We start from the raw sequence: 25,250 nt of genomic DNA on the forward strand, positions 1-25,250 counted from the left end.
AACCGCCGTTAAACCTCGTCGTCGAAGAAGAAGACATGATGTCATGGCGCCGAACACAAACAGAAAACGACAGTATGGTGATAGTTTGTAGCTAACATTAAATACTAGTAAGCCTCTTAAACTTAAACTGATAAATTACAATCAATTTGGGACGCAAGGGACAGGTACTCAAATATTATAATGTAATCAGCTCTTATATGCAGGTCGAAACTCGTTAAAAGCGTTGCGTTAGCTTAGGCAACTAGCTAGCTACCAGCTATAAATTGCTGCTTTTGCGAGACAGCCGTGACTAGCTAATTACTCAACTGTAGCTAGCTCCTTGATGTTATAGTAGTTAGTCAACAGTAGCGTGATGTTACTAGCGCCACAGTTTGATTAACGTCAATAAATAACTGACTGTTAGCTAACTAAGTTAGTGTTTTTATTGTTTATTTGTCCCCGTTGACTAGATATATAGCTAGCTGACTTGCATATGAAAGTGATCCTATCTCCTGTTTTGTCAACCTAGTATATTCAATGTATTTGACAGGTAGGCATGTCTGAAAACAAATCCATTGAACTCCAACTGCAAATGCGACAAAATGCAGAGGACCTGCATAACTTCATGAAAGATCTTGACAGCTGGGAAACTGACATAAAGAGGAAGGATGAGCAACTAAGAACTGGGAGCGTTGGCGAGTCTCAAGTATGTAACACTTGAAAATTTGTATATTTTATATTTAGCACAATCTCAACTCTCTAGCTATGTTAGAAAGATCCTGACCTATGTATTCCTGCCTTAGAAAAGCCTCCCACCAGTGCGAAACAAGGGCTACAAAAAGAAGAGGGAGAAAAAGAAGGCATCAGACAACAATGCAAAGACTGAACCAAAACAAGCACGCAGGATAAAGTCTCATGACTATCAGTCATGGGACAAATTTGATGTGGTAATAGATTAGGTGGATCTTGCCTGTTTCTCGTTTGATTTCAATAGTGAGTTTAAACTAAGTCTATGGTTTTAAACTGAATGGCAGCAGTGCACCCTGCTAAACAGAATGTACTGCTTGCTGTTACACTAAACATTTTTTGGGATGTTTTTTTGTCTTCTGGTAGGACAAGGTATTGGAGTCCATGGATAAAGAGGACAGTGCTGCTGAGTCCAATGACTCTGAGTCTGAGGATTCTGGGGTTCCGGCTACTGACCAAGACAAGGTGCTTGCTGAGAAGGAGAAAGTATGGCTTCACACTTATAGTATTGTAGTCAGACTCAGCCACAGCAAACCTGACAGGCATACCGAAATATGATTTCTCATGTAAATGTTGTCATTTTAAAATATGACTTATTATTATTATGATGACACAATGACCACCATTTGAAGGTCAATTCAAGGAACAGACTTGCAAACTGGGCATTTGTTTGCAGTATGCTGTGATTTAGATGTCTGTAGGACTAGAAAGTTGCCTCTGAAATCCTAGACAATTACCCATACAGTATACCACCATCGGGGCCTCGTTAGCAACTATCACCAGTCATTGATGGTAGTAGTCAATAATACTCAGTCAGCAGTCACCTGTAGTCAGTAAATGTTACTACTTTATTGTATGTATAGATTGCAAAATCTTATATTTGCTGTACTGAGTTTGACAATTGTTTTTCAGGGTAGTCAGCTGTTCAAAGAAGGGAAGTATGATGATGCCATTGAGTGTTACACCAGAGGCATGGGTGCAGACCCTTATAACCCTGTTCTGCCTACAAACCGAGCTGCCTGCTTCTTCAGACTCAAAAAGTAAGCAACATGTAAGGAAATAAGCAATATATATATAACATTTTAAATGACAACATTAATGTGAGAATTCATATTTCTCTGTCCGTCAGGTTTGCTGTTGCCGAGTCTGACTGCAACTTGTCCATCGCTCTGGACAGTAACTACTTCAAAGCATTTGCACGAAGAGGAGCGTCTCGATTCGCCCTGCAAAATTATGAATCTGCCCTAGAAGGTGAGGAGTAATAGTAACACAACAACACACGTTTTCAAATGGGTAGAATGCCAGCAGAGGATGTATAGTTTTTATATGGAGTATTATCTTATAATAGGTCACTTAAAAACAATTTGTGCTTCCTTCCTCTACATAACTAGATTATGTAATGGTTCTCAAGCTGGATCCTGGAAACCTGGAGGCACAGAATGAAGTGATGAAATGCAAAGAGGTGAGACATTATCTGGTGTTGGATCTATTACTGTACCTCTGTATCCCCCTCCCTGATCCACTCTAACCTCTCCTTTATCGGTAGGTCATTGCTAAACTGGGTGGAAAGGCAGAAAGCCCAGAGGCTGCGGTGGATGTCAAGCAACAGCAGCTCATGGAGGAACAGCAGAGGAGACAGGAGGCGGTGGTGCAGAAAGACAGGGTAGAGCCACCAGCTACACTTACCTTTTGATGTTTGAGTAGGCCCGCTACGTATTGGGTACCAGTGACTCAGACACTGCAGTGCAGAAGACATACCACAGGTGTACTACAGCATGCTATTTGCCTGTTTTTAAGTGCATTGCTTTCTAAATCGTTACCACGACACTAAACCTTGACTCTTTCAGGGGAATGCATACTTCAAAGAGGGGAAGTATGAGGCAGCAGTAGAGTACTACACCAAGGGCATGAAAGCGGACAGCACCAACGTCCTCCTGCCTGCCAACCGGGCCATGGCTTACTTAAAGCTGCAGAGGTAAGCAGCAGGGAAGGCAGGATAAGAGAGTATTGGATAAGTGTAAATTCTGTCAAAGCTGTGCATTGATTAAGCTTAATTCTCTCCTTAGATATAAAGAGGCTGAGGAGGACGGCAGTAAAGCAATAGCCCTGGATGGCACCTATTCAAAGGCCTTTGCCCGCAGAGGGACAGCCAGGGCTGCTCTGGGACTGCTCAAACAAGCTAAAGAAGGTACAGTAGATACAGTTTATCTTATTAGTAGGTCATTAGCAACCATTTTGTATAGGCTAGGCATGTTTCTATGTAACTACCTTGAGCAGGTTGAAGTCTTTGTGTGAATGGTAGCAGTAGTCATGGAACTGTTTATTATGTCATGTATTTTTATTGTAGATTTTGAGGAGGTCCTGAAGCTGGAACCAGGAAACAAGCAGGCATTTCATGAGATGAAGAAGATTGCAATTGTACGTATGTGGTTCCATGCTCACTATGGTTTTTGTGTTAATGTTCTTACACCTGTTGTCTTTGTTGACAAATCATTGACATAGCCTGTCTCTGCTCTTAGGACATGGGCACCAGTGGTCTGCTGGCAACAGAAGAGCATGCACAGCGGAGAACAGTACAGCCAATTAACAAACCACCTCACCTGCAGTCAACCGTGAGTCACTCAGATAAAACAGGAAAATATTTTTGGTAGGCTGTTTCTAAACTTGGCTTGAAAGATTGACACACGACAATGTTCCTATTGGATTTCCTTATCCCAGAAGCCATTGAGTAGAGTGGACATTGAAGAGGTTTGTGGAAAGATCCTGGTCCAGGAGGAGTCCTCGGCTGTGTTGACTTCAACCACAGCCCCCCGTGTTAGGCCCCAGAAGACCACCTCCATTGCAGACACCATGAGAGAGGGTCAGGCCTCACCCCCCTCTACCTCCCCCAGTGCTAAGATCCTGAAGATTGAAGAAACATCAAACGTCCCCTCACATTCCCCTGTCAAGTAAGAGATATTGTTTAATTGCCGAACGGCTTGAGGATTTTGTTGATGCATGTTTTTAGTTAGTTTTGAATAGAACTTTTGTCAACAGTTAGGCTTTTGACAATAGCCCCACTGAGGCTGTTTTCTTATTTCAGAGGGCCTGAGGGGTATGCTGTGAGAGCACAGACACAGCAGCACAGGGAGGCAACTGTCAGTGAACCGACAGAACCGCCTGCTACACCCTCAACTGAGCTCATACCTCCTGCCCCCACCAACAGCTTCCAGCTAGAGGCAGACCTAAGGAAGATTGGAAATGGCCCTGAAGTTATCTACAAGTATTTGAAGGTGGGTGTGGAATTAAAATATGATGAAAACATAATATTACACATCCAAAAGAATAGACATTTCAAATGTCATATGTGCAAATAGTTAAAGTTCAAAGGGGAAAATAAATAAACAATATGGGTTATTAATGTCCTTTTTTATTTAACATTTTAGTTATAGCCTATACAAAATGGTTGCTAATGATGTGACCTAATAGGCTATATTTTATCTTGGATGCCTGTCTTATTGTGATCATCTATTCTTCAACAGAGACCTCATCTCTTGTTTGGGGTTCTATTTGTACAGTTAACAAATCATACAACGAGATTTGTCTTTTCTGCTGAGAAAAACATGTAGATGCCACCAAGGACTGATGTTTGTGTTGTTTTAGCAAATCCAGCCTCAGGCTTACGCAAAGATCTTCCAGAGCTCTCTTGAACCAGACATGCTCAATCAGATTCTAAGGACGTTACAAAGCTTCTACATCAAGTGAGTACTGTACAAATACCATGCCATTACGAATGTTATGGCTCTTACAAGAAATGTGACTGTTGTCACATTGTCCTTATCAAATTAAGGAATGAAGAGCCACCTGTCATGCTGGAGATCCTCAGGAATCTGGCCGGTGTGAGGCGGTTCGACATGGCTGTCATGTTCATGTCCAACCCTGAGAAGAAAGGTACTGATTTGGTTGTTGATCTGGCACAGTTTGTTACATTATTTAACCCCAATGCAAAATTAATATTTGACATTGATAACGGCAACCTTTTTTATTATTTCTAGTTCTACAAGAATTGTTTGACTTTCTTCGTCAAGCTGGACTTGAGGACGCTTCAGTAGGAGCCCTGCAAAAGAAGTATGGAGTGTGACGTGAGTGCAGAACCCTAAAAATGGACATCACCACGGAGAGCAAAATTGTTTTTTACTTCAGCAAGCGGTCGATTGAAGGAGTTTTTCAATGCTCCTGTACTTGTTACTAATCGAAACATTGCTGTGTGTACGCAACAATGCATCACTTAATTTCGGCTGCCGTGTTGGAAGGTCTGTAACATTTGATGTAATACTGTTTTATTTTAATTTTTCTCCTATGGCTCAACATGTATAAGTTTCATCCTTATATGAGAGCAGTAGTTACTATGCATGGCCAAAACAAGAATGTTCTATCTGACTGCGGCCCAACAGAACCATATGGGTAATAGTTCAAATATGCATCTGCCACTCTTAGAAAGCCATGAGAACTGAAATATGAATAAAGGCAAAACATTTTTGTTATTTTCAATTCTTCTGTCCAGGACCGTACATCTCCAAGACATGAATTGCAGTAAATGAGTGAATACTTAATAAATTGACAATCTTTATTGATGATCACTGAAAGTGCAGATTACAGAGAAGATACTTTTCAGCAAATAGTGTTTTCACATGTTAACTGTAAAATATAGGTTTTTGGTGTCATCTACACATGGACTAAGGTTGGCAAAGTATACACAATATGTGGAAAATAAACAAATGACAGGAAGTCTGTCAAACTGCATTAACAAAGCACACGTTTTCCAGACAGCAGTACAAGATAATAAAGACACTGTTAGATTGCATTGTTGCCCCACCGCCATTGAATGGAATTCTTGTCTTGACTGTTCTCAACATCCACACCAGTGAGAATCTTTGGGAATAAGGGGAAAAATGTTAATAGCTGACTGAACTTTGTGGCATGTCTACTACACATGATGTAGGGCTGGCACAATAATTGTATTTGCGTGTAACTGACAATTATGGAGAATAACCGTGAACTATAAGCAAAGTGTCAATTGTCTTAATACCTATATTTTAGCACAGGGGATTCAACTTTTTTCTCAGTTAATAGTTTACCCAATAGCAGTTTTTCATGAACTGGGTGAAGTTGGTAATCATTTTACGAGCAGGACGGCACGGTCGAGAGAAGCTTCATTTTCAAAAGTTCCAAGCGGTCAACTATTATTGAGATGCGGGTTTCACCAAAGCTGTGTTGTATTCACTAGATTTGTTGTAGCTAATTTTCAAACGTGCATAATGATACATTACAAGCTCAAAACATTTTTCTACTAAAATGACAATTATGGCAATAACTGACCGGTTGCATGACAATTATTACCGAAGACGCCGTCCCCAGTTGAATAGAGTAGTAGGAAGTGTTATAAGACCAACAATTAAATTGATGGATCATAGTAGTGACCATACCTGTGACACTGAGTGTCTCATTGGCTGTGGCTGTCTTCCCGGTGATCGTGTTGTGTGCCTCGCAGCTGAAAGACTCAGTGGCCACGTAACGGTTGATGGTTATATCGACCACGCTGCCGTGCATGGTCCGACCATATACACTCCAGGTGTAGCTGCAAGAGGGAGAGCACTGGGCAATACACTTGAAGCTGGCCGTGACCCCTACCTCTAGGGCACCTGGTCCTGAGATGGTCGTGTTAGATGGTCCATCTGAAAGGTCAACATTAGACCTAGAATGGCTTGTTCGTTCTGCACTACCTCTTTTTATGCTTCATACGACAGTGACAAGACCACTCAGTTTCAAGGTCTGCATAGAAATATGTTTTGACAAATACAATCTAACTGTTGCTCACCAAGTAACACAACTGAGGTATTGGCAGTGCTGTTGTCATTGGTCACTGAGTTGTAAGCCACACAGCTGAGGGGTCCTCCGTCCATGGTGGTCTCAGGTGTGAGGGAGAAGGAGGCGTTCATCTCTGCCAGCCTCCCCTTGTATATCCAGGTGTAGGTACAGGTGGGGTAGCACAGGGACGAACACTGAAGGGCTGTCTTTGATCCAGGCAGGAGATACAGGACTTTACCTACTGGGCCTTTGCCAGATTGGATGATAACAGCTTGAAGTGGTCCATCTGGAAAATGTCATGAAATGTCTTTATGATTAGCTTGTAAACACACATATATATATATACATACTAACTGGATCTCTTTTATGATCTTTCTTGAAATACTGGTGTATGGTGAGCAAAAATGGCTGTATAAACAGAATTTTTCTCTGCATACTCACAATTTACATTCAGTTGGTACCCAACCCCTTTGATGGGTGCTCCCCCCTGAGAAACGATGCATTGGTACAGCCCACCATCAGACTGGAGCAGAGGACTAAAAGACATAGTGATATTGTTGGGGGAGAGACTGACCCTGCCGGACACAGCTACAGGGAGGCCATTTTTTAACCACAAAATGGAGGCTGGATTCTGAGAGCCCACACACTGCAGTGAGAAGGGCTGGTGTGCCAAGGGCTTGTCCTTGGACACCGGCTGTACAGAGATTGGATCTGGAAGACGGGAGTGGAAAAGAGGTGAAGAGGACAGAAAGAACGAGGAACATTTTATTTTCAGAGAGATACCAAGTTAAATACTTTGAGTTGGCTTTTACAAAATGGTGGGCTTTCACCTCTAAACATCTGATTCTAAATATTGACTTGTGACAAATCTTTTGTCACAAAAACTATGACTTACCAGTGACGCTCAGGATCTTGCTGCTAACAGCAGTGACCCCTGAGGCAACATTCTTGGCCTCACACGTCAGTACCTCATTGTGCCTGTACTCATCAACAGTAACCACCAGTTTACTGCCAACCATGGGCTTATCGCCCTTATGGAAGATGGGCAACTGGATCTCGTCGCCATTGAAGATCTTTCCATTGAATGTCCAGGTAAAGTTACAGGACGGGGTGCAGTCAACAAAGCACACAAAGTTGTAAGTGTCTCCTACTGTCACTGAGCTGGCACCCGTGATCAAAATGGCCCCCGGTCCACCTGGGAAGAGGTGGAAGTAAACACTTGATTATGTGTTTAATTGATTATAAACTCTTAGAACTTTCTAAAAATTCAGTGTACACGGAATATATGATTAACATAATATAGTAATAATTATCCAATGGCTGTATAAACAGCTGTATAATCAATGGACCACTCCAAAGTTGAAAAAAAAGGACAAAAATTCCACTCACGGGCCACGTAAGGTGTGACATAGGTTGAGATGTAGAGGAGTGAGACAGTGTCCTGAGCATCACAGATCAATTCCTCTGCAATCTCCCAGGAGTCAGGTGTGACAGAGATGGTTTGACCATATTTGGTGGTCACTGTGCTTTGCGCTTCAGAACTAATTGTCCAGGTGTAGGAGCAGGACGGGTAGCAATCAGCAGAGCAGGAAAAGTTGGACGTCACTCCACTGGACAGTATATCAGGACCTGTGATCTTTATATTGGACGGTCCAGCTAGAAAATAAATAATTGTCGTATAATAATTGTCGGTTGAATTAGGTTGGAGAGTGTAGAACAGAGCTCCACAAGCTTTGGATGTGCAGTACAGAGACACAAAAGCATAACATCTGTTGGCATAGTATGATTTCTATATATTTGTTTAGATTGATAAAAACTGATTATAAGTAGCCTACACGTCACGTTGACTGTTTTGCTGACCGTCACTGACTTCCCAGTGGTGGGGTTTATAGCCATACAGATCAGGACCTGTGGAGGAACCTGCTCCTTCAGCTGGAGGTTGAGCTCTGGGCCCTGGGTGGTGAGCCCTCCTCTGGTCCAGGTGAAGGTGCAAATTGGGAAGCAATTGGCTGAACACTGGAAGCCATAGGGAACCTCCACCGTCACTGTGTTCACCCCACTGATCTCCACAAAGGACGGCCCATCTAACAAAACGGAAAACAAGCCCCTGAGTCATAAATATAATGTGCAAAAATTAGGACGAAGTGGATTTACATGTTTTATTGTTCACCGTAATGTTATAATGTTAGTGTAAGGATAAACAATGGGTGATTAATGCATATAGCCTTTTGGCATACATTTATTTTGTATACTTAGAAATGATGCCAGAAACCTAATGTATCTTACATGGTGTGGTTTCCTCCGATGTCCTGCCCTGCTCTCTCTCACTGGCAAGTGTTCCTACAGAAACACAGAAAGTCAAAGAATCCCATGCCATCACAATGGTTCACTTTACATGAACTATCTTATAAAGCATTAATAACACATTTATATGGCCTAGGCCCTAGATACACGTTACATGCAGGCACTTCTCTGTTTAAAACATTTGGATTTTCATTACAAAACTATTTCTTATTCGCTACTTTGACAATTCAGAAAAATTCAGATTTTTTTTTACATTACAATTTTGCATGAGAAAATGTCATTCCTGACTTGAAGTAGATTTGACCTCAACACTAACAGATTCAGCTGAATGTGGTATCTTACCTGCCAGGCAGGTGAGCAGCAGAGGCAGACTAAATGTGCAGAGGAGAACCATGGTTCTGCTGCCGAGATCCGGGCGACTAAGTGGCTGAAATGTCCACACAAGAGCTGTCCTCCCCTTATACCTCCGAAAAAGAACTGTCTGACAATCTTATCAGGAACCAATTCAAAAACAAGACATTATCCAACAGTGCCAGCAAAGCGCCGCTAGTGTTTGGACCTTTATGTGGGTAATCAGCTTCACGGCATTGTGTTCTGGTAAGGGCGTGCGTGCTAGTTTCTTGTGTTCATAGGCATTTATCTGCTGCGGTTGAGCCTTTTGTTACTGCCAAGTGACATGTCCCTGAGCTAGGGAGCATTCACTTTGTTTGCTTCTCATCCATTCAGACAGGTGAAGGTTACAGACAAAAGAAAGTGTGCAAACATGTTTTAATCTGTTTATCCTATTATGTAGAATAGCTCTTATGTAGATACAGAGGTTGTTGGTATAATATTTATATTAGTAAAGGACACTTATTATTTTAACATTTAAAACGCATTATTTCACTTTGATCATAACCAATGTAACTATAATTCAAGATGATAAAAGGGTTATGCATGGAAAAACTTGAAAAGATAGAGAGGGTGTGTGTATAGGTGATACCATTGCCTCTCTGGAACATTGATTGTTCTTATGTACCATAAAAGAAACTTCTGATATATAATCAGTGATAATCAAAAGCGGACTAATCGCACTCCATCATCAAGTGTGTTTTAATATTTACGCATGTTGATTACATTCAAGATCAAAATGTACATGTAGATGCAGGGTGGGCCCCTCATCTGTTGTGAAGTTAATGCTAATCATCAGTCAGACGATATGTGAAAATAGCACTTCAACTAACAATACGGAACTATTTCACATTTCAAATATTTAATTCACTATGATGGTAATTGATTAAGATAATTGTTTCAGAACTTATTTGAGAGAAAACACAAAACATTTCTAAAACAGTTTTCATGTATTTTATTGCAGTTTTGCAGTTTCTAGATAAATATTGGGAGTGTAAATTATTTTAGCAAACAAGATCTATATTACATATTTTTTCCCCCCAACGGCACAGACTTTGAAGTAATGTATTTTAATTGGCGTGTTGAGCTGGACCTGGCCTGTCTTGAGCCTGTCCACATCAGCACGCCATTTAAAATACATTACTTCAAAGTCTGTGCCTTCCATGAAGATGGCATGCTTGCAGGTTTCAACTCCATCTTAAGTCTGGAAAAAAGTTACACATTGCAAAAAAGACATGCTACTAAATTAATGTAAATTTGTCTTTATTAAATATTTAATCCAAATAGGGTATACACGTGATGATGCTTGCACACATTGAAAGATTCAGCCAAGCCTTTCCACTTCACTTATCATCAGCAAATATGGTTAACATCCTGATATGGAAGGCACTGTTTGTAATAATGCTGACATGTTTTCAAATTATTCAATGTGCATGTGGAGAACAGTTTACTGCCTTGTACAAAACTGCCCTCTCCTGGATCATGGTGATATTACAGTGTAGAGTGAAAGTGTAAAGGCAAACAGTAGCAGGTCTATAGTCTGTTTAGCCTGTGTGGCCATGGATTTTCCATCATCTGTAACACACAACAACAACAAAAACATTACAAAAGGAACACCAAATAGTCAACTGACATTTACTCCTGAGGTGCTGACCTGCTGCATCCTGTACAACCACTGTGATTATTATTTGAACCTGCTGGTCATCTATGAATGTTTGAACATCTTGAAGAACAATCTGGCCTTAATGGCCATGTACTCTTATAATCTCCACCTGGCACAGCTAGAAGAGGACTGGCCACCCCTCAGAGCCTGGTTCCTCCCTAGGCTTCTTCCTACAGTAGGTTTCTGCCTTTCTAGTGAGTTTTTTCCTAGCCACCATGCTTCTACATTTGCATTGCTTGCTGTTTGGAGTTTTAGGCTGGGTTTCTGTATAGCACTTTGTGGCATCTGCTGATGTAAAAAGGGTTTTATAAATACATTTGATTTGGATTTGATTTGTCTGACATATTTTTTTTATGACTGTAGTTACTCAAATATATAATCATGAGATTTGTGCTGTACCTTCCACCCGTACGGTCTTGGTTACCAAGTCAAAATTCTTTGAGACCGTATTCTGAGCGTAGCACTTAATCTTCTCTGACTTTACATGTCGCTCAACCGTCATCTCCATCTCATTGCCATAAACAGTGTGACCATCAACGGTCCACCAGTAGTCACAAGCAGGAATGCATTTTGAAGTGCACCGAAACTTGGACTTGAAGCCGACTGCAACAGAGTCTTGACCAATGACGTGGACCTCTGATGGACCAGCTGATAGGAGACAAAAAGTAAAGGAAGAAGCTGGTTCAAGTATCACTTCAACCAAAACCATAACATCACTCTTTAATCATCAAATTTACAATGTATACTGGATAAGGGAAGTGTGTTAATTGATAGATCAAGCTATTGAAAAGCCCCTGGGCCCAAGCCTGAAAGGGGTCTGAGAGGGGCCCAAAAAATATCCAACCAGGGGGCCTATAACAAAACAAAGCCCTGGGGCCTATGATTTCTTAATCCGGCCCTGGATATGGATATGGACAATTCCATTACGCTAATGACAATAAAGAATCTACAATTAGAGGAAGCTCTACATCTCCCAATAACCTACATGTCACAGGTATGGTCCTGGTTGCCATGGCATAGAGCCCAGACACACTGTTGATGGCCTTGCAGTTCAGGGTAGCAGAGGTGGCCAACTCTTCGGGAGTTACGGTAATCTCGTTCCCCTGTCCCCCAGGCCATCGGCCCTTTATCCCCCAAATGTAGTTGCAGGAGGGACGACAGTCGGCGTTACACTTGAAGCTTTGTGGGGCCCCTGGGGTCATCAAGTCAGGGCCTGTGATCAATACGTTGCTTGGTCCAGCTAAAAGGAGGAAGACATAGACATTTAGATAATAGTCTAGATCCTACGACCAATGTGAAAAACATGAGCAAAATAATTTTATCTAACACTAATCCAGTAATCCAGACATCTTGTCAGTAAATTACAACACATTGAATTATCCCTCCATTCCTAATATCATAAAGACCATCACCTTTGATTTCAAGTGAAGTGTTATAAAAACAACAAACCACCCACGCACCTAAAACCTGCAGTATCTTCGTTACTGTAGAGGACCTCCCAGAGTCATCATTCCTTGCAGTGCATGTGAGGTTTAGGGACTCCTCCCATTGGCGAGTTGTGAAGAACACTTCGTTCCCCTGCCCAATCTGCCCGTCGATACTCATTCTATAGCTACAGGAGGGAGAGCACTGGGCGGAACAGTCAAAACTGCATGGCACGCCCACAGTCACAAAGTCAGGTCCCAAAATGGTTAGTTCCAAGGGACCATCTGGAAATTACAGTGCACAATCAGGCAATGTAGGCCTACCGCATTTTCGGCACACAGGGTGTAAATTTACTTGTAATAGGGATAAATTCCTACAATGATAATAAAATTAAAAGTCATGGCATTTCAAATTGACCCCTAATTTCTGTACAGTAGTTATCTGCTAGCTGTTAGCACTACTTCCCTACCACAGGTACAATCCAGAGGACCCAACACTCCAAATAATGATGTTGCCATACTATAATACGTTGACTAGTTTGTGTCATGTGTCTGTGGTTTACCTACTGGGACTGTCCTTTCCTCCATCAGTGGTCACAGCTGATCCTGGAAATTCATAAAAACAGCCTCACAGTCTATCATCAAGACATTATATAATGTATATGTAACACGAAAACTATCATTATGCTTAGACCCAAATATGTTAGCCTATTGTCCAAACAAAAGTTGAACCTCAGCAGACACTGAACATATGCATGGTTATAAAGCTTAACAGAAAGTTTCCAGATCATATAGACTTACTGACTGATGTCAAATCGAGTTCGGCATCCTCAAAAATAGATTTTGACAAAATATTATCTCAAAATAACATTGTTTTTTCCATATCATATTACCTGCAAGGTACACAAACAGCAGAAGCAGATTGAGCAGGGTGTGTGTGTCCTTCATTGTCTTGCAGCGATGGAGTGAGGTGAATGGACACCAGGAAATGTGGGACTGTTACAGAGTCAAGTAGTAGAGTGAGAAGGTAAACAAACACACCTTATCAGAGAGAACAGACTGAGAGCAAATCTGCCCTGCCCATTCAAACCTGCCCATTAAAAATACATTCTTTCTGTAGTGACCATTAAATAGGGCGAAACAGAACTGGCAGCTTTTACTATGAACTAACATGTAGAGGATAATGTACTGAGGAATAAAATACGTAGTCTCCAACTCTCCATCCCTGGTCCTGGGGAGCTGAAGTCAGTTAATTTACTATTTTTAATAGACAGAACCAATTGGAGGGAAAGATTGGAGACTATATGTGTAATACATGAGTGTATGATGAATTTAGGAGTGTCGAGAACGTGGTTTCAGTGCATGGCTTGTACCAGAATCTCTTATCAAAAGTCAAATACAGTGCAATGATGTCATACCTTTGGTTCTTTTAATGTAATTACATTTGAACTCAAAAAGTTCTGTATGAAACAGACTTTGACTTTAGCTTTAGGCACACGTGACTTGGTTGTGTCAACAGTGTCAGAAACTCTGGTTTGAACCTCAATATCAATACCTCATTCAATACCTCAAACAGAATAAAAACAAACACAGTAATTACAAAGTATTACTCTTAAAAAGTGTATTTTTTGCTGATACAGATATTTGCAAATGCAGAAGTGAACATTTTTATATACTGTGTGGGTAAAATGTATGTCATATGCTGTAAAATAATCTAAATTCCCATTTATAACCCCTTATGTCACATTCTGTTTCATCAAATCCTATTAAAGCTGATCTAACATTTGTTAATTTCACGTAAACATTTCAGACAACCATCTCTTTCAGTTGTATTCCATCATCCATGTAATGCTTTTCACATTGTAGAGTCAATCACAAGTTATACTAGTTGACAGTGGTGTAAAGTACATAAGTAAAAATACTTTAAAGTACTACTTAAGTCATTTGTGCTTTACATTATTATTTATATTTTTGGCAACTTTTACTTTTACTTCACTACATTCCTAAAGAAAATAATGTACTTTTTTCTCCACACATTTTCCCTGACACCCAAAAGTACTCTTACATTTTGACAGGAAAATGGTACAATTCACACACTTATCAAGTGAAAATCCCCGGTCATCGCTACTGCTTCTGATCTGGCCGACTCACTAAACACAAATTCTTTGTTTGTAAATTACTGTATGTGTGAGTGTTGGAGTGTGCCCCTGGTTATCCATCAATTTTAAAAAAAGGAGAACATTTTGCCGTCTGGTTTGCGTAATATAAGGAATTTGAAATTATTTATACTTTTACTTTTTTACTTTGCAGCAATGCAATGCTGCAAAGCAAACGCAGCATTCCATCGGAAATGAAGGTACTTCTGGGGTACCAAAATGGAATGATGCTGTAGGTGTGATCGAGGGGTTAAACCCTCATATCCACTGCTCCATTTGTCCTAGACTTGAAACTTTGTCTTGCCTCATGCTGAACAAATGTGGAACCATAAGGTCCATCAAGAGAGATTTTCCTTGAACATTTTTGAAAACCTTTGAAAAAGTCAGAATAAAACAAAATTCAGTATGTATGCCCATGGTACATCGCTTAACTTAGTTTGAGAAAAGCTAACGTATTGGTTAAGAGATTGCTGAGTTCTTGATAAATCAGGAAATCAGATTTTACATGTTTAAATCCTTTGTAAATCCACTCCACAATGGCCTATCAACTTTTTAGTGTCAAAGACATTACCTGTTACATTTGGCCAGTGGTTAAAAGTACTTTAGTAAAAATACTTTAAAGTACTACTTAAGTATTTTTCTGGGGTATCTGTGCTTTATTTGACAGCTTTTACTTTTACTTCACTACATTCCCACAGAACATAATGTACTTTTTACATTTTCCCTGAAACCCAAAAGTACTTGTTACATTTTGAATGCTCAGCAGGACAGGGAAATGGCCCAATTCACACACTTATCAAGAGAACATCCCTGGGCATCCATATTGCCTCTGATGCTTCATTTGTAAATGATGTCTGCGTGTTGTAGTGTGCCTCTGGCTATCTGTAAATAAAATAAAAACTAGACAATTGTGCTGTCTGGTTTGCTTAATATAAGCAATTTGAAATGGTTTATATTTTTACTTTTGATATTTAAGTATATTTTGCAATTACATTTACTTTTGATACAAAAACCAAATACTTTTAGACTTACTCAAGTAGTATTTTACTGGGTGACTTTCACTTTTATTTTCTATTAATGTATGTTAATTTTACTCAAGTATGACATTTGGGTACTTTTTCTACCTGTAACGATTTTCGTCGGGAGAAGGAGAAGAGGACCAAGGTGCAGCGTGGTAAGTGTTCATTTTAATGATCTAAAATAAACTGAACACTGAAATGACAAAAACAACAAAGAGAGAGAACGAAACAAAACAGTTCTGTAAGGTATACACACAAAACAGAAAACAACTACCCACAAACACAGGTGGGAACAGGCTACCTAAGTATGGTTCTCAATCAGAGACAACGATAGACAACGATAGGCTGCCTCTAATTGAGAACCACACACAGCCAAACACAAAGAAATAGACAACATAGAACACCAGACATAGAATGCCCACCCAAACTCACGCCCTGACCAACCAAAATAGAGACATAAAAAGGATCTCTACGGTCAGGGCGTGACACTACCACTGCATTTGGCATTGATATTTAAAAAATATACAGCTACGAGCAGCAATGAACAGGGTTTACAGGATGACAGAAAGGTCACAATATCAGTTGTATAAGCAATCCCTAGGTGTAGCCTAGTGGTTAAGAGTGTTGGGCCAGTAACCAAAAGATTGCTGGTTTGAATCTGTGAGCCGACTAGGTGAAAAATATGTCAATGTGCCATTTAGCAAGGCACTTATTAAGCCCAATTTCTCCTATAAGTCACTCTGGATAACAGTGTCTGCTAAATGACAAAAAATGTCTACATGATTTGAATCATAGTTGATATACTCTACATTAGTGTTCCAAAATACTTCAATAAACTCTCAAAGCTGTAATACGTTGACTGCGCAAGCAGCAGGACTTCCAGTTTCCAATTTTCCTGAATAAAATATTTACTTTTCACTACGTTCAGACCACATAATAGGGCAACAATATGTGATTAAAAATATATACTAATTACAATATTTCACATTGTCTGTATAATTTAAATCTAACATTAATTTGCATGAGACAAAGTTCCCTTGATCAAAAGTTATTGCTCTAGTATCCTATGGTGCCACTGGTGCCAATGACAAGTATTTGATACACTGCCGATTTTGCAGGTTGTCCTACTTACAAAGCATGTAGAGGTCTGTAATTTGTATCATAGGTACACTTCAACTGTGAGAGACGGAATCTAAAACAAAAATCCAGAAAATCACATTGTATGATTTTTAAGTAATTAATTTGCATTTTATTGCATGACATAAGTATTTGATACATCAGAAAAGCAGAACTTAATATTTGGTACAGAAACCTTTGTTTGCAATTACAGAGATCATACGTTTCCTGTAGTTCTTGACCAGGTTTGCACACACTGCAGCAGGGATTTTGGCCCACTCCTCCATACAGACCTTCTCCAGATCCTTCAGGTTTCGGGGCTGTCGCTGGGCAATACGGACTTTCAGCTCCCTCCAAAGATTTTCTATTGGGTTCAGGTCTGGAGACTGGCTAGGCCACTCCAGGACCTTGAGATGCTTCTTACGGAGCCACTCCTTAGTTGCCCTGGCTGTGTGGTTTGGGTCGTTGTCATGCTGGAAAACCCAGCCACGACCCATCTTCAATGCTCTTACTGAGGGAAGGAGGCTGTTGGCCAAGATCTTGCGATACATGGCCCCATCCATCCTCCCCTCAATACGGTACAGTCGTCCTGTCCCCTTTGCAGAAAAGCATCCCCAAAGAATTATGTTTCCACCTCAATGCTTCACGGTTGGGATGGTGTTCTTGGGGTTGTACTCATCCTTCTTCTTCCTCCAAACACTGCGAGTAGAATTTAGACCAAAAAGCTCTATTTTTGTCTCATCAGACCACATGACCTTCTCCCATTCCTCCTCTGGATCATCCAGATGGTCATTGGAAAACTTCAGATGGGCCTGGACATGCGCTGGCTTGAGCAGGGGGACCTTGCATGCGCTGCAGGATTTTAATCCATGACGGCGTAGTGTGTTACTAATGGTTTTCTTTGAGACTGTGGTCCCAGCTCTCTTCGGGTCATTGACCAGGTCCTGCCGTGTAGTTCTGGGCTGATCCCTCACCTTCCTCATGATCATTGATGCCCCACGAGGTGAGATCTTGCATAGAGCCCCAGACCGAGGGTGATTGACCATCATCTTGAACTTCTTCCATTTTCTAATAATTGCGCCAACAGTTGTTGCCTTCTCACCAAGCTGCTTGCCTATTGTCCTGTAGCCCATCCCAGCCTTGTGCAGGTCTACAATTTTATCCTTGATGTCCTTACACAGCTCTCTGGTCTTGGCCATTGTGGAGAGGTTGGAGTCTGTTTGATTGAGTGTGTGGACAGGTGTCTTTTATACAGGTAACGAGTTCAAACAGGTGCAGTTAATACAGGTAATGAGTGGAGAACAGGAGGGCTTCTTAAAGAAAAACGAACAGGTCTGTGAGAGCCGGAATTCTTACTGGTTGGTAAGTGATCAAATGCTTATGTCATGCAATAAAATGCAAATGAATTACTTAAAAATCATACAATGTGATTTTCTGGATTTTTGTTTTAGATTACGTCTCTCACAGTTGAAGTGTACCTATGATAAAATTTACAGACCTCTACATGCTTTGTAAGTAGGAAAACCTGCAAAATCGGCAGTGTATCAAATACTTGTTCTCCCCACTGTATATGGTGCCAATGACATATATATAGTGCCACCAACTGGTCTGGTGCAGCCATCTAAGGTTGCAGTGAATTTATATTCACACAGCTTCTAAGGACATATACATAAGGTTTACATACCCAATGTCATGACCCATGTCCATTGGTTCAGTTCTTATAGCCCTGGTGCTATATTTAGCTGAATATAAACTAGTAGCTAGCTGTTGTTGCCGATGGTGAAATCATCTAACCCGCTGGCTCTTGAAGCCCCCATGAGCTCCCAAGTCTATAAGCAGTCTAGCTAACACGTTAGCTAGCTAGCATTGCAAATTAGCATTTCAATAGCTAGCTGGGCTGTTTTACAAGAAAATGACTGACATGAGTCAAACACTGTAGCTAGCTAGCAAGCCTTCCTCTGAGGTAATGTAATTTGGGCACTGGAATGCTAGATTTGTCTTTTAATTTTAAATTGACTGTCATTGAAGTTGGTGGTTACTAGTGGTTAAAATCTGAGGTGAGAGAAACTGTCCGTCATTATTTGTGTTTTGGTAGGGGTCGGAGTGACGTCATGTTGTCAGTGGTCTAATGGGGGTCTGGGGTCTAACTATACTGAACAAAAATATACAGTGCCTTCGGAAAGTATTCAGACCTATTGACTTTTTCCACATTTTGTTACGCTACAGCCTTATTCTAAAATTGATTAAATAAATACAAATCCTCATCAATCTACACACAATACCCCATAATAACAAAGTGAAAACAGGTTTTTAGAATGTTTAGCAAATTTATTCCAAATAAAAAACAGGAATACCTTATTCACATAAGTATTCAGACCCTTTGCTATGAGACCCAAAATTGAGCTCAGGTGCATCCTGTTTTCATTGATCATGCTTGAAATGTTTTTACCTGTGCTAAATTCTATTGATTGGACATGATTTGGAAAGGCACACAACTATCTATATAAGATCCCACAGTTGACAGTGCATGTCAGAGCAAAAACCAAGCCATGAGGTCGAAATGAATTTTCCGTAGAGCTCTGAGAAAGGATTGTTTCGAGGCAGAGATCTGGGGAAGAGTACCAAAAAATGTCTGCAGCATTGAAGTTCCCTGAGAACACAGTGGCCTCCATCATTCTTAAATGGAAGTAGTTTGGAACCACCAAGACTCTTCCTAGAGCTGGCCGCCTGGCCAAACTGAGCAATCGGGGGAGAAGGGCCTTGGTCAGGGAAGTGACCAAGAACCCAATGGTCACTCTGACAGAGCTTCAGAGTTCCTCTGTGGAGATGGAAGAACCTTCCAGAAGGACAACCATATCTGCGGCCCTCCACCAATCAGGCCTTTATGGTAGAGTGGCCAGATGAGAGCCACTCCTCAGTAAAAGGCACATGACAGCCCACTTGGAGTTTGCCAAAAGGCACCTAAAAGACGTGGACCATGAAAAACAAGATTCTCTGGTCTGGTGAAACCAAGATTGAACTCATTGGCCTGAATGCCAAGCGTCACATCTGGAGGAAACCTGGCTCCATCTCTACGGTGAAGCATGGTGGTGGCAGCGTCATGCTGTGGGGATGTTTTTCAGCGGAAGGGACTGGGAGATGAGTCAGGATTGAGGGAAAGATGAATGGAGCATAGTACAGAGAGATCTCTGATGAAAACCTGCTCCAGAGCGCTCAGGACCTCAGACTGGGGTGAAGGTTCACCTTCCAACAGGACAACGCCCCTAAGCACACAGCCAAGACAACAAAGGAGTGGCTTCGGGACAAGTCTCTGAACGTCCTTGAGTGACCCAGCCAGAGCCCGGACTTGAACCTGATCGAACATAGCTGTTCAGCGATGCTCCCCATCCAACCTGACAGAGCTTGAGAGGATCTGCAGAGAAGAATGGGAGAAACTCCCCAAATACAGGTGTGCCAAGCTTGTGGTGTCACACCCAGGAAGGCTCAAGGCTATAATCACTGCCAAAGGTGTTTCAACAAAGTACTGAGTAAAGGGTCTGAATACTTATGCAAATGCAGTGGTGAAAAAAGTACTAAATTGTCATACTTGAGAAAAAGTAAAGATTTCTTAATAGAAAATGACTCAAGTGAAAGTCACCCAGTAAAATACTACTTGAGTAAAAGTCTAAAAGTTTGGTTTTAAAAATACTTTTAAAATATAAAAGTATCAAAAGTAAATGGAATTGGTAAAATGTACTTAAGTATCCTTATATTAAACAAACCAGGTGGCACCATTTCTTATTTTTTATTGACAAATTTCCAGGGGAACACTCCAACACTCAGACATAATTGATATACGAAGCATTTGTGTTTAGTGAGTCCACCAAATCAGATGCAGTAGGGATGACCAGGGATGTTCTCTTGATAAGTGTGTGAATTGGACCATTTTCCTGTCAAAATGTAACCAGTACTTTTGGGTGTCACGGAAAATGTATGGAGTAAAAAGTACATTATTTTATTTCGGAATGTAGTGAAGTAAAAGTAAAAGTTGCCAAAAATATAAATAGTAATTTAAAGTACAGATACCCCAAAAAACTACTTAAGTAGTATTTAAAGTATTTTTACTTAAGTACTTTACACCACTGGATAATAGTAGGAATTGTAGCGAGTTAACATTATATTGAGAAGGTTTTTGGGAAAGCCTTTCCATCTACCTAAAGACTGTTAGGCCTATCATTACCATCGCTAAATTTTTCTTGTTCCTTAATTCTTTGAAACCTGGACGTTTTACTTCATATTATGTCTTACCTTGCTTGGTTCAAAGTAGCCTATAGTCAACATTCCACCATAGAAACGTGGAGGCAATTATTTTTATAAAGACTTACTCACTTACTCAACTTTCTTTCATTGTTAGCTTTGATTTCTGTTTGCCATATATTTTTCAACTGTGCTGTGATGTTTCACAAAAGTTCTGAACCTTCCTATTCTCAGTTTCTACAGATTGTAAATTAAAGATAAACATTTTTGCTAAGAGCATTATTATATTGTTGATCGATTGACTATGACTTTTTAAATCACCCAGCAGTGCTATTTGCAGAGTTAACTCCAGGTAAATATTGCAATTCTTCCGCCATTCCTGAACCTGCGACCAAAACAAGCTACAGTACAGATGGACAGTACAAAAACAAAGGATCTAATGATTCTGTCTCTTCACAGAAAAATCTGCAGAGCTGGGATGGTTGTATCCCCCCATATATATATAACATTCTATTGAACTCATTTACATGACCCATCAACTTAGCCATGTGTGTCTGTGTAAGTCTCATACTTTACTAAGCACATTTCTGGTCTGGAATTTGTCTTTCAGCAGAAAGACCAGAGTGAACACTTTGTGAGAGATTGCTGCTGTGGTGAAGGACAGCACTGTGACAGGGGTCAACCAATGATTTATATATACACTAGATGACTAATAGGGGGTGATGTGTTGAAGCCACTGTGCCTCCATCTTGGCACTCCGTCATGATTGTAAAAAAATATTTTTGGAAGCTATAGAAATGTATTTATTAATGTGTACGTTCGTTTTTGCTAAATTGTTCTATTACACAGCTAAACATTGAGCTCTTGAGTGGCACAGCGCAAGAGACGTCACTGCAGTCCCTGCTTCGAATCATATCCGGACGTGATTGGGAGTCCCATAAGTGGCGCACAATTGGCCCAGCGTCGTCGTCCGGGTATGGCCGGGGAAGGCTGTCATTGTAAATAAGAATTTGTTCTTAACTGACTTGCCTAGTTAAATAACGGTAAAAAAAAGTATAATCCTTAAAGTATAATTTTTTAGAAATGACTAATGTTACTGTCCACACTACTACAAAAATTAAACTTAAATAAATGTAATTTTGTCCTTGAAATATTTAATTGAAATGGAGGACTGCTCCTACTTGGGAGTGGCAATATGTCCAACCAGTGGCTTCATAGCCTCTCAATGGTCAATACATAGCATCAGCAATCCAGGGTTTATATACAACATTGGGGTCAACATCCCACAGCTGGTTGGACTGGAGGACGGTACAGTGCAGTACAGTACTGGTGGAAGGTTAGGACTAGCAACATCAACTGACTCCGTACTTCAGGCCTCTGCCACAGATCAAGCTGGACCAGTAATTATCCTTGTCATTACATTGTATGAGCTTATTCGTATCAGATGAAAATAGAGGTCAATTTATGTTATACACTGTCTTCAGAAAGTAGTCACATCCCTTGACTTTTTCCACATTTTGTTGTGTTACAAAGTGGGATTGAAATGGATTTAATTGTCATTTTCTGTCAATGATCTACACAAAATACTATAATGTCAAAGCGGAAAAAATTATCTATAATTTGTTTAAAAAAAAAAGACAAATAAAACACTAATATATCTTGATTTAGATAAGCATTCAACCTCCTGAGTCAGCGATTACAGCTGCGTGTCTTTCTGTGTAAATCTCTAAGAGCTTTCACCTGGATTGTGCAACATTTGCCCATTATTCTTTTCACAATTCTTCAAGCTCTGTCAAATTTGTTGTTGATCATTGCTAAACAACAACTTTTAGGTTTTGCCATTGATTTTCAAGCAGATTTAAGTTATAACTGTAACTAAGCCACTTAGGAACATTCAATGTCTTCTTGGTAAGCAACTCCTGTTTAGATTTGGCTTTGTGTTTTAGGTTATTGTCTTGCTGAAAGGTGAATTCATCTCCCGGTGTCTGATGGAAAGCAGACTGAACCAGGTTTTCCTCTAAGATTTTGCCTGTTCTTAGCTCCATTCCATTAATTTTTTTATCTTGAAAAACTCCCCAGTCCTTAACAATTACATGCATTAACAATTACATGCATACCCATAACATGACACAGCCACCACTACGTTTGAAAATGTGGAGAGTGCTACTCAGTAATCTGTTGTATTGGATTTGCCCCAAGCATAAGACTTTCTATTCAGGACAAAAAAGTTAATTGCTTTGCCAATTTCTTTTGCAGTATTACTGTAACGGCTGTTGGTGGAAGAAGGTGAGGACCAAAGCGCAGCGTGGTACGTGTTCATGTTAGTTTATTGACACTGAACACTAAATACAAAAATAACAAAAGGGAATAACCGAAACAGTCCTGAAAGGTGAAAAACACTAAACAGAAAACAACTACCCACAAACACAGGTGGGAACAGGCTACCTAAGTATGGTTCTCAATCAGAGACAACGATTGACAGCTTGCCTCTGATTGGGAACCATACCAGGCCAAACACATAGAAATGCAAAACATAGAACAAAACATAGAATGCCCACCCCAACTCACGCCCTGACCAAACCAAAATAGAGACATAAAAAAGGAACTATGGTCAGGACGTGACAATTACGTTAGTGCCTTTGTTGCAAACAGGATGCATGTTTTTGAATATTTTTATTTTGTAAAGGCTTCCTTCTTTTCACTCTGTCAATTAGGTTAGTATTGTTAATTACAATGTTGTTGATCCATCCTCAGTTTTCTCCTATCACAGCCATTCAACTCTGTAACTGTTTTAAATTCACCATTGACCTCGAGGTGAAATCCCTGAGCGGTTTGACTCCTCTCCAGCAACTGAGTTAGGAAGGACGCCTGTATCTTTGTAGGAACTGGGTGTATTGATACACCATCCAAAGTGTAATTAATAACTTCACCATGCTCAAAGGGATATTCAATTTTAATTTTAATTTTATTTATACCCATCTACCAATAGGTGCCCTTCTTTGCATGGCATTAAAAAACCACCCTAGTCTTTGTGGTTGAATCTGTGTTTGAAATTCACTGCTCAACTGAGGGACCATACAATTATCTGTATTTGTGGGGTACAAAGATGAGATAGTAGTGTTTACCATAATTTTTGAATGACTATTGCACACAGAGGGAGTCAATGCAACTTACAGTATGTGACTTGTTAAACACATTTTTACTCCTGAACTTATTAGGCTTGCCATAACAAAGGGTTTGAATACGTATTGACTCAAGACATTTCATCTTATCATTTTTTATTAATTAGTAAAAAAATATACACTACCGTTTAAAAGTTTGGGGTCACTTAAAAATGTCCTTGTTTTTTAAAGATTTTTTGTCCATTAAAATAACATCAAATTGATCATAAATACAGTGCAGGCATTGTTAATGTTGCAAATGACTTTTGTATTGCCTCTCCTTCCAGTTCTCTGCTGCCAATGACTGGAACGAACTACAAAAATCTCTGAAACTGGAGACACTTATCTCCCTCACTAGCTTTAAGCACCAGCTGTCAGAGCAGCTCACCGATCACTGCACCTGTACATAGCTCATCTATAAATAGCCCAAACAACTACCTCATCTCCTACTGTATTTATTTTATTTATTTATCTTGCTCCTTTGCACCCCAGTTTTTCTGCTTTGCACATTCATCTACTGCATATTCATCTACTGCAAATCTACTGCACATTCATCTACTGCAAATTCCAGTGTTTTAATTGCTATATTGTATTTACTTCGCCACCATGGCCTATTTATTGCCCTACCTCCCTTATCTCACCTCATTTGCTCACATTGTATGTAGACTTGTTTTTCTACTGTATTATTGACTGTAGGTTTGTTTACTCCATGTGTAACTCTGTGTTGTTGTATGTGTCGAACTGCTTTGCTTTAGCTTGGCCAGGTCGCAGTTGTAAAGGTCGCACTTGCCTACCTGGTTAAATAAAGATGGGAAAAAAAAAAAAAAAAAGTAGCTTGAAATGGCAGATTTTTTGTGGAATATCTACATAGGCATACAGAGGCCCATTATCAGCAGCCATCACTCCTGTTCCAATGGCACGTTGTGTTAGCTAATCCAAGTTTATCAATTTAAAAGGCTAATTGATCATTAGAAAACCCTTTTGCAATTATGTTAGCACAGCTGAAAACTATTGTACTGATTAAAGACGCAATACAACTGGCCTTCTTCAGACTAGTTGAGTATCTGGAGCATCAGCATTTGTGGGTTCGATTACAGGCTCAATTTCTTCTGAAACTCATCAGTCTATTCTTGCTCTGAGAAATAAAGGCTATTCCATGCGAGAAATTGCCAAGAAACTGAAGATCTCGTACAACGCTGTGTACTACT

The 25,250-nt window shown here is 40.2% G+C and overlaps 2 protein-coding genes across 10 annotated transcripts; one reads left to right on the forward strand and one right to left on the reverse strand.

Annotated features, from left to right (window-relative positions):
* LOC120031917 (RNA polymerase II-associated protein 3-like) lies at positions 1-5,567 on the forward strand. 7 transcript variants are annotated; one of them, XM_038977772.1, is made up of 17 exons: positions 1-72; positions 530-685; positions 783-926; positions 1,093-1,212; positions 1,639-1,766; positions 1,856-1,977; positions 2,118-2,188; positions 2,273-2,389; positions 2,574-2,701; positions 2,793-2,914; positions 3,074-3,144; positions 3,246-3,338; positions 3,445-3,674; positions 3,809-3,998; positions 4,369-4,466; positions 4,556-4,656; positions 4,761-5,567. In XM_038977772.1, exons 2-17 carry the CDS (start codon positions 536-538, stop codon positions 4,844-4,846), a joined length of 1,971 nt encoding a protein of 656 aa, XP_038833700.1. In that variant the 5' UTR covers positions 1-72; positions 530-535; the 3' UTR covers positions 4,847-5,567. The 7 variants fall into 7 exon arrangements, with proteins under 7 accessions (XP_038833700.1, XP_038833699.1, XP_038833698.1 ...); XM_038977771.1 differs by having other exon boundaries at positions 30-107; XM_038977770.1 differs by having other exon boundaries at positions 31-164.
* Positions 5,568-10,513: 4,946 nt separating this feature from the next.
* Positions 10,514-13,409, reverse strand: LOC120032057. 3 transcript variants are annotated; one of them, XM_038978000.1, is made up of 6 exons: positions 13,248-13,409; positions 12,918-12,960; positions 12,343-12,639; positions 11,916-12,170; positions 11,330-11,578; positions 10,514-10,842 (listed from the first exon to the last, which is right to left on the reverse strand). In XM_038978000.1, the coding sequence occupies exons 2-6, from the start codon at positions 12,940-12,942 to the stop codon at positions 10,748-10,750; spliced, it is 921 nt and encodes a 306-aa protein (XP_038833928.1). In that variant the 5' UTR covers positions 12,943-12,960; positions 13,248-13,409; the 3' UTR covers positions 10,514-10,747. The 3 variants fall into 3 exon arrangements, with proteins under 3 accessions (XP_038833928.1, XP_038833926.1, XP_038833927.1); XM_038977998.1 differs by having other exon boundaries at positions 12,922-12,960; positions 13,248-13,408; XM_038977999.1 differs by having other exon boundaries at positions 12,391-12,639; positions 12,922-12,960; positions 13,248-13,399.
* Between the last annotated feature and the right edge of the window lie 11,841 nt (positions 13,410-25,250).

This window comes from Salvelinus namaycush, chromosome 38 (assembly GCF_016432855.1).
Source record: "Salvelinus namaycush isolate Seneca chromosome 38, SaNama_1.0, whole genome shotgun sequence".
In the NCBI taxonomy this organism is placed as follows: Eukaryota; Metazoa; Chordata; class Actinopteri; order Salmoniformes; family Salmonidae; genus Salvelinus; species Salvelinus namaycush.

What these genes read in the sequence shown, in the direction of transcription:
- LOC120031917 (XM_038977772.1), top strand. Translation starts at nt 536, where the DNA reads ATGTCTGAAAACAAATCCATTGAACTCCAACTGCAAATGCGACAAAAT. An exon ending in TGCTTCTTCAGACTCAAAAA is followed by an intron (nt 1,767 to 1,855) that starts GTAAGCAACATG and finishes TCTGTCCGTCAG; the next exon opens with GTTTGCTGTTGCCGAGTCTG. An exon ending in GCTTACTTAAAGCTGCAGAG is followed by an intron (nt 2,702 to 2,792) that starts GTAAGCAGCAGG and finishes TTCTCTCCTTAG; the next exon opens with ATATAAAGAGGCTGAGGAGG.
- LOC120032057 (XM_038977998.1), bottom strand. Translation starts at nt 13,302, where the DNA reads ATGAAGGACACACACACCCTGCTCAATCTGCTTCTGCTGTTTGTGTAC. An exon ending in CACTTCACTTGAAATCAAAG is followed by an intron (nt 12,171 to 12,342) that starts GTGATGGTCTTT and finishes TCCTCCTTTTAG; the next exon opens with CTGGACCAAGCAACGTATTG. An exon ending in CAAGACCGTACGGGTGGAAG is followed by an intron (nt 10,843 to 11,329) that starts GTACAGCACAAA and finishes TGTGTGTTACAG; the next exon opens with ATGATGGAAAATCCATGGCC.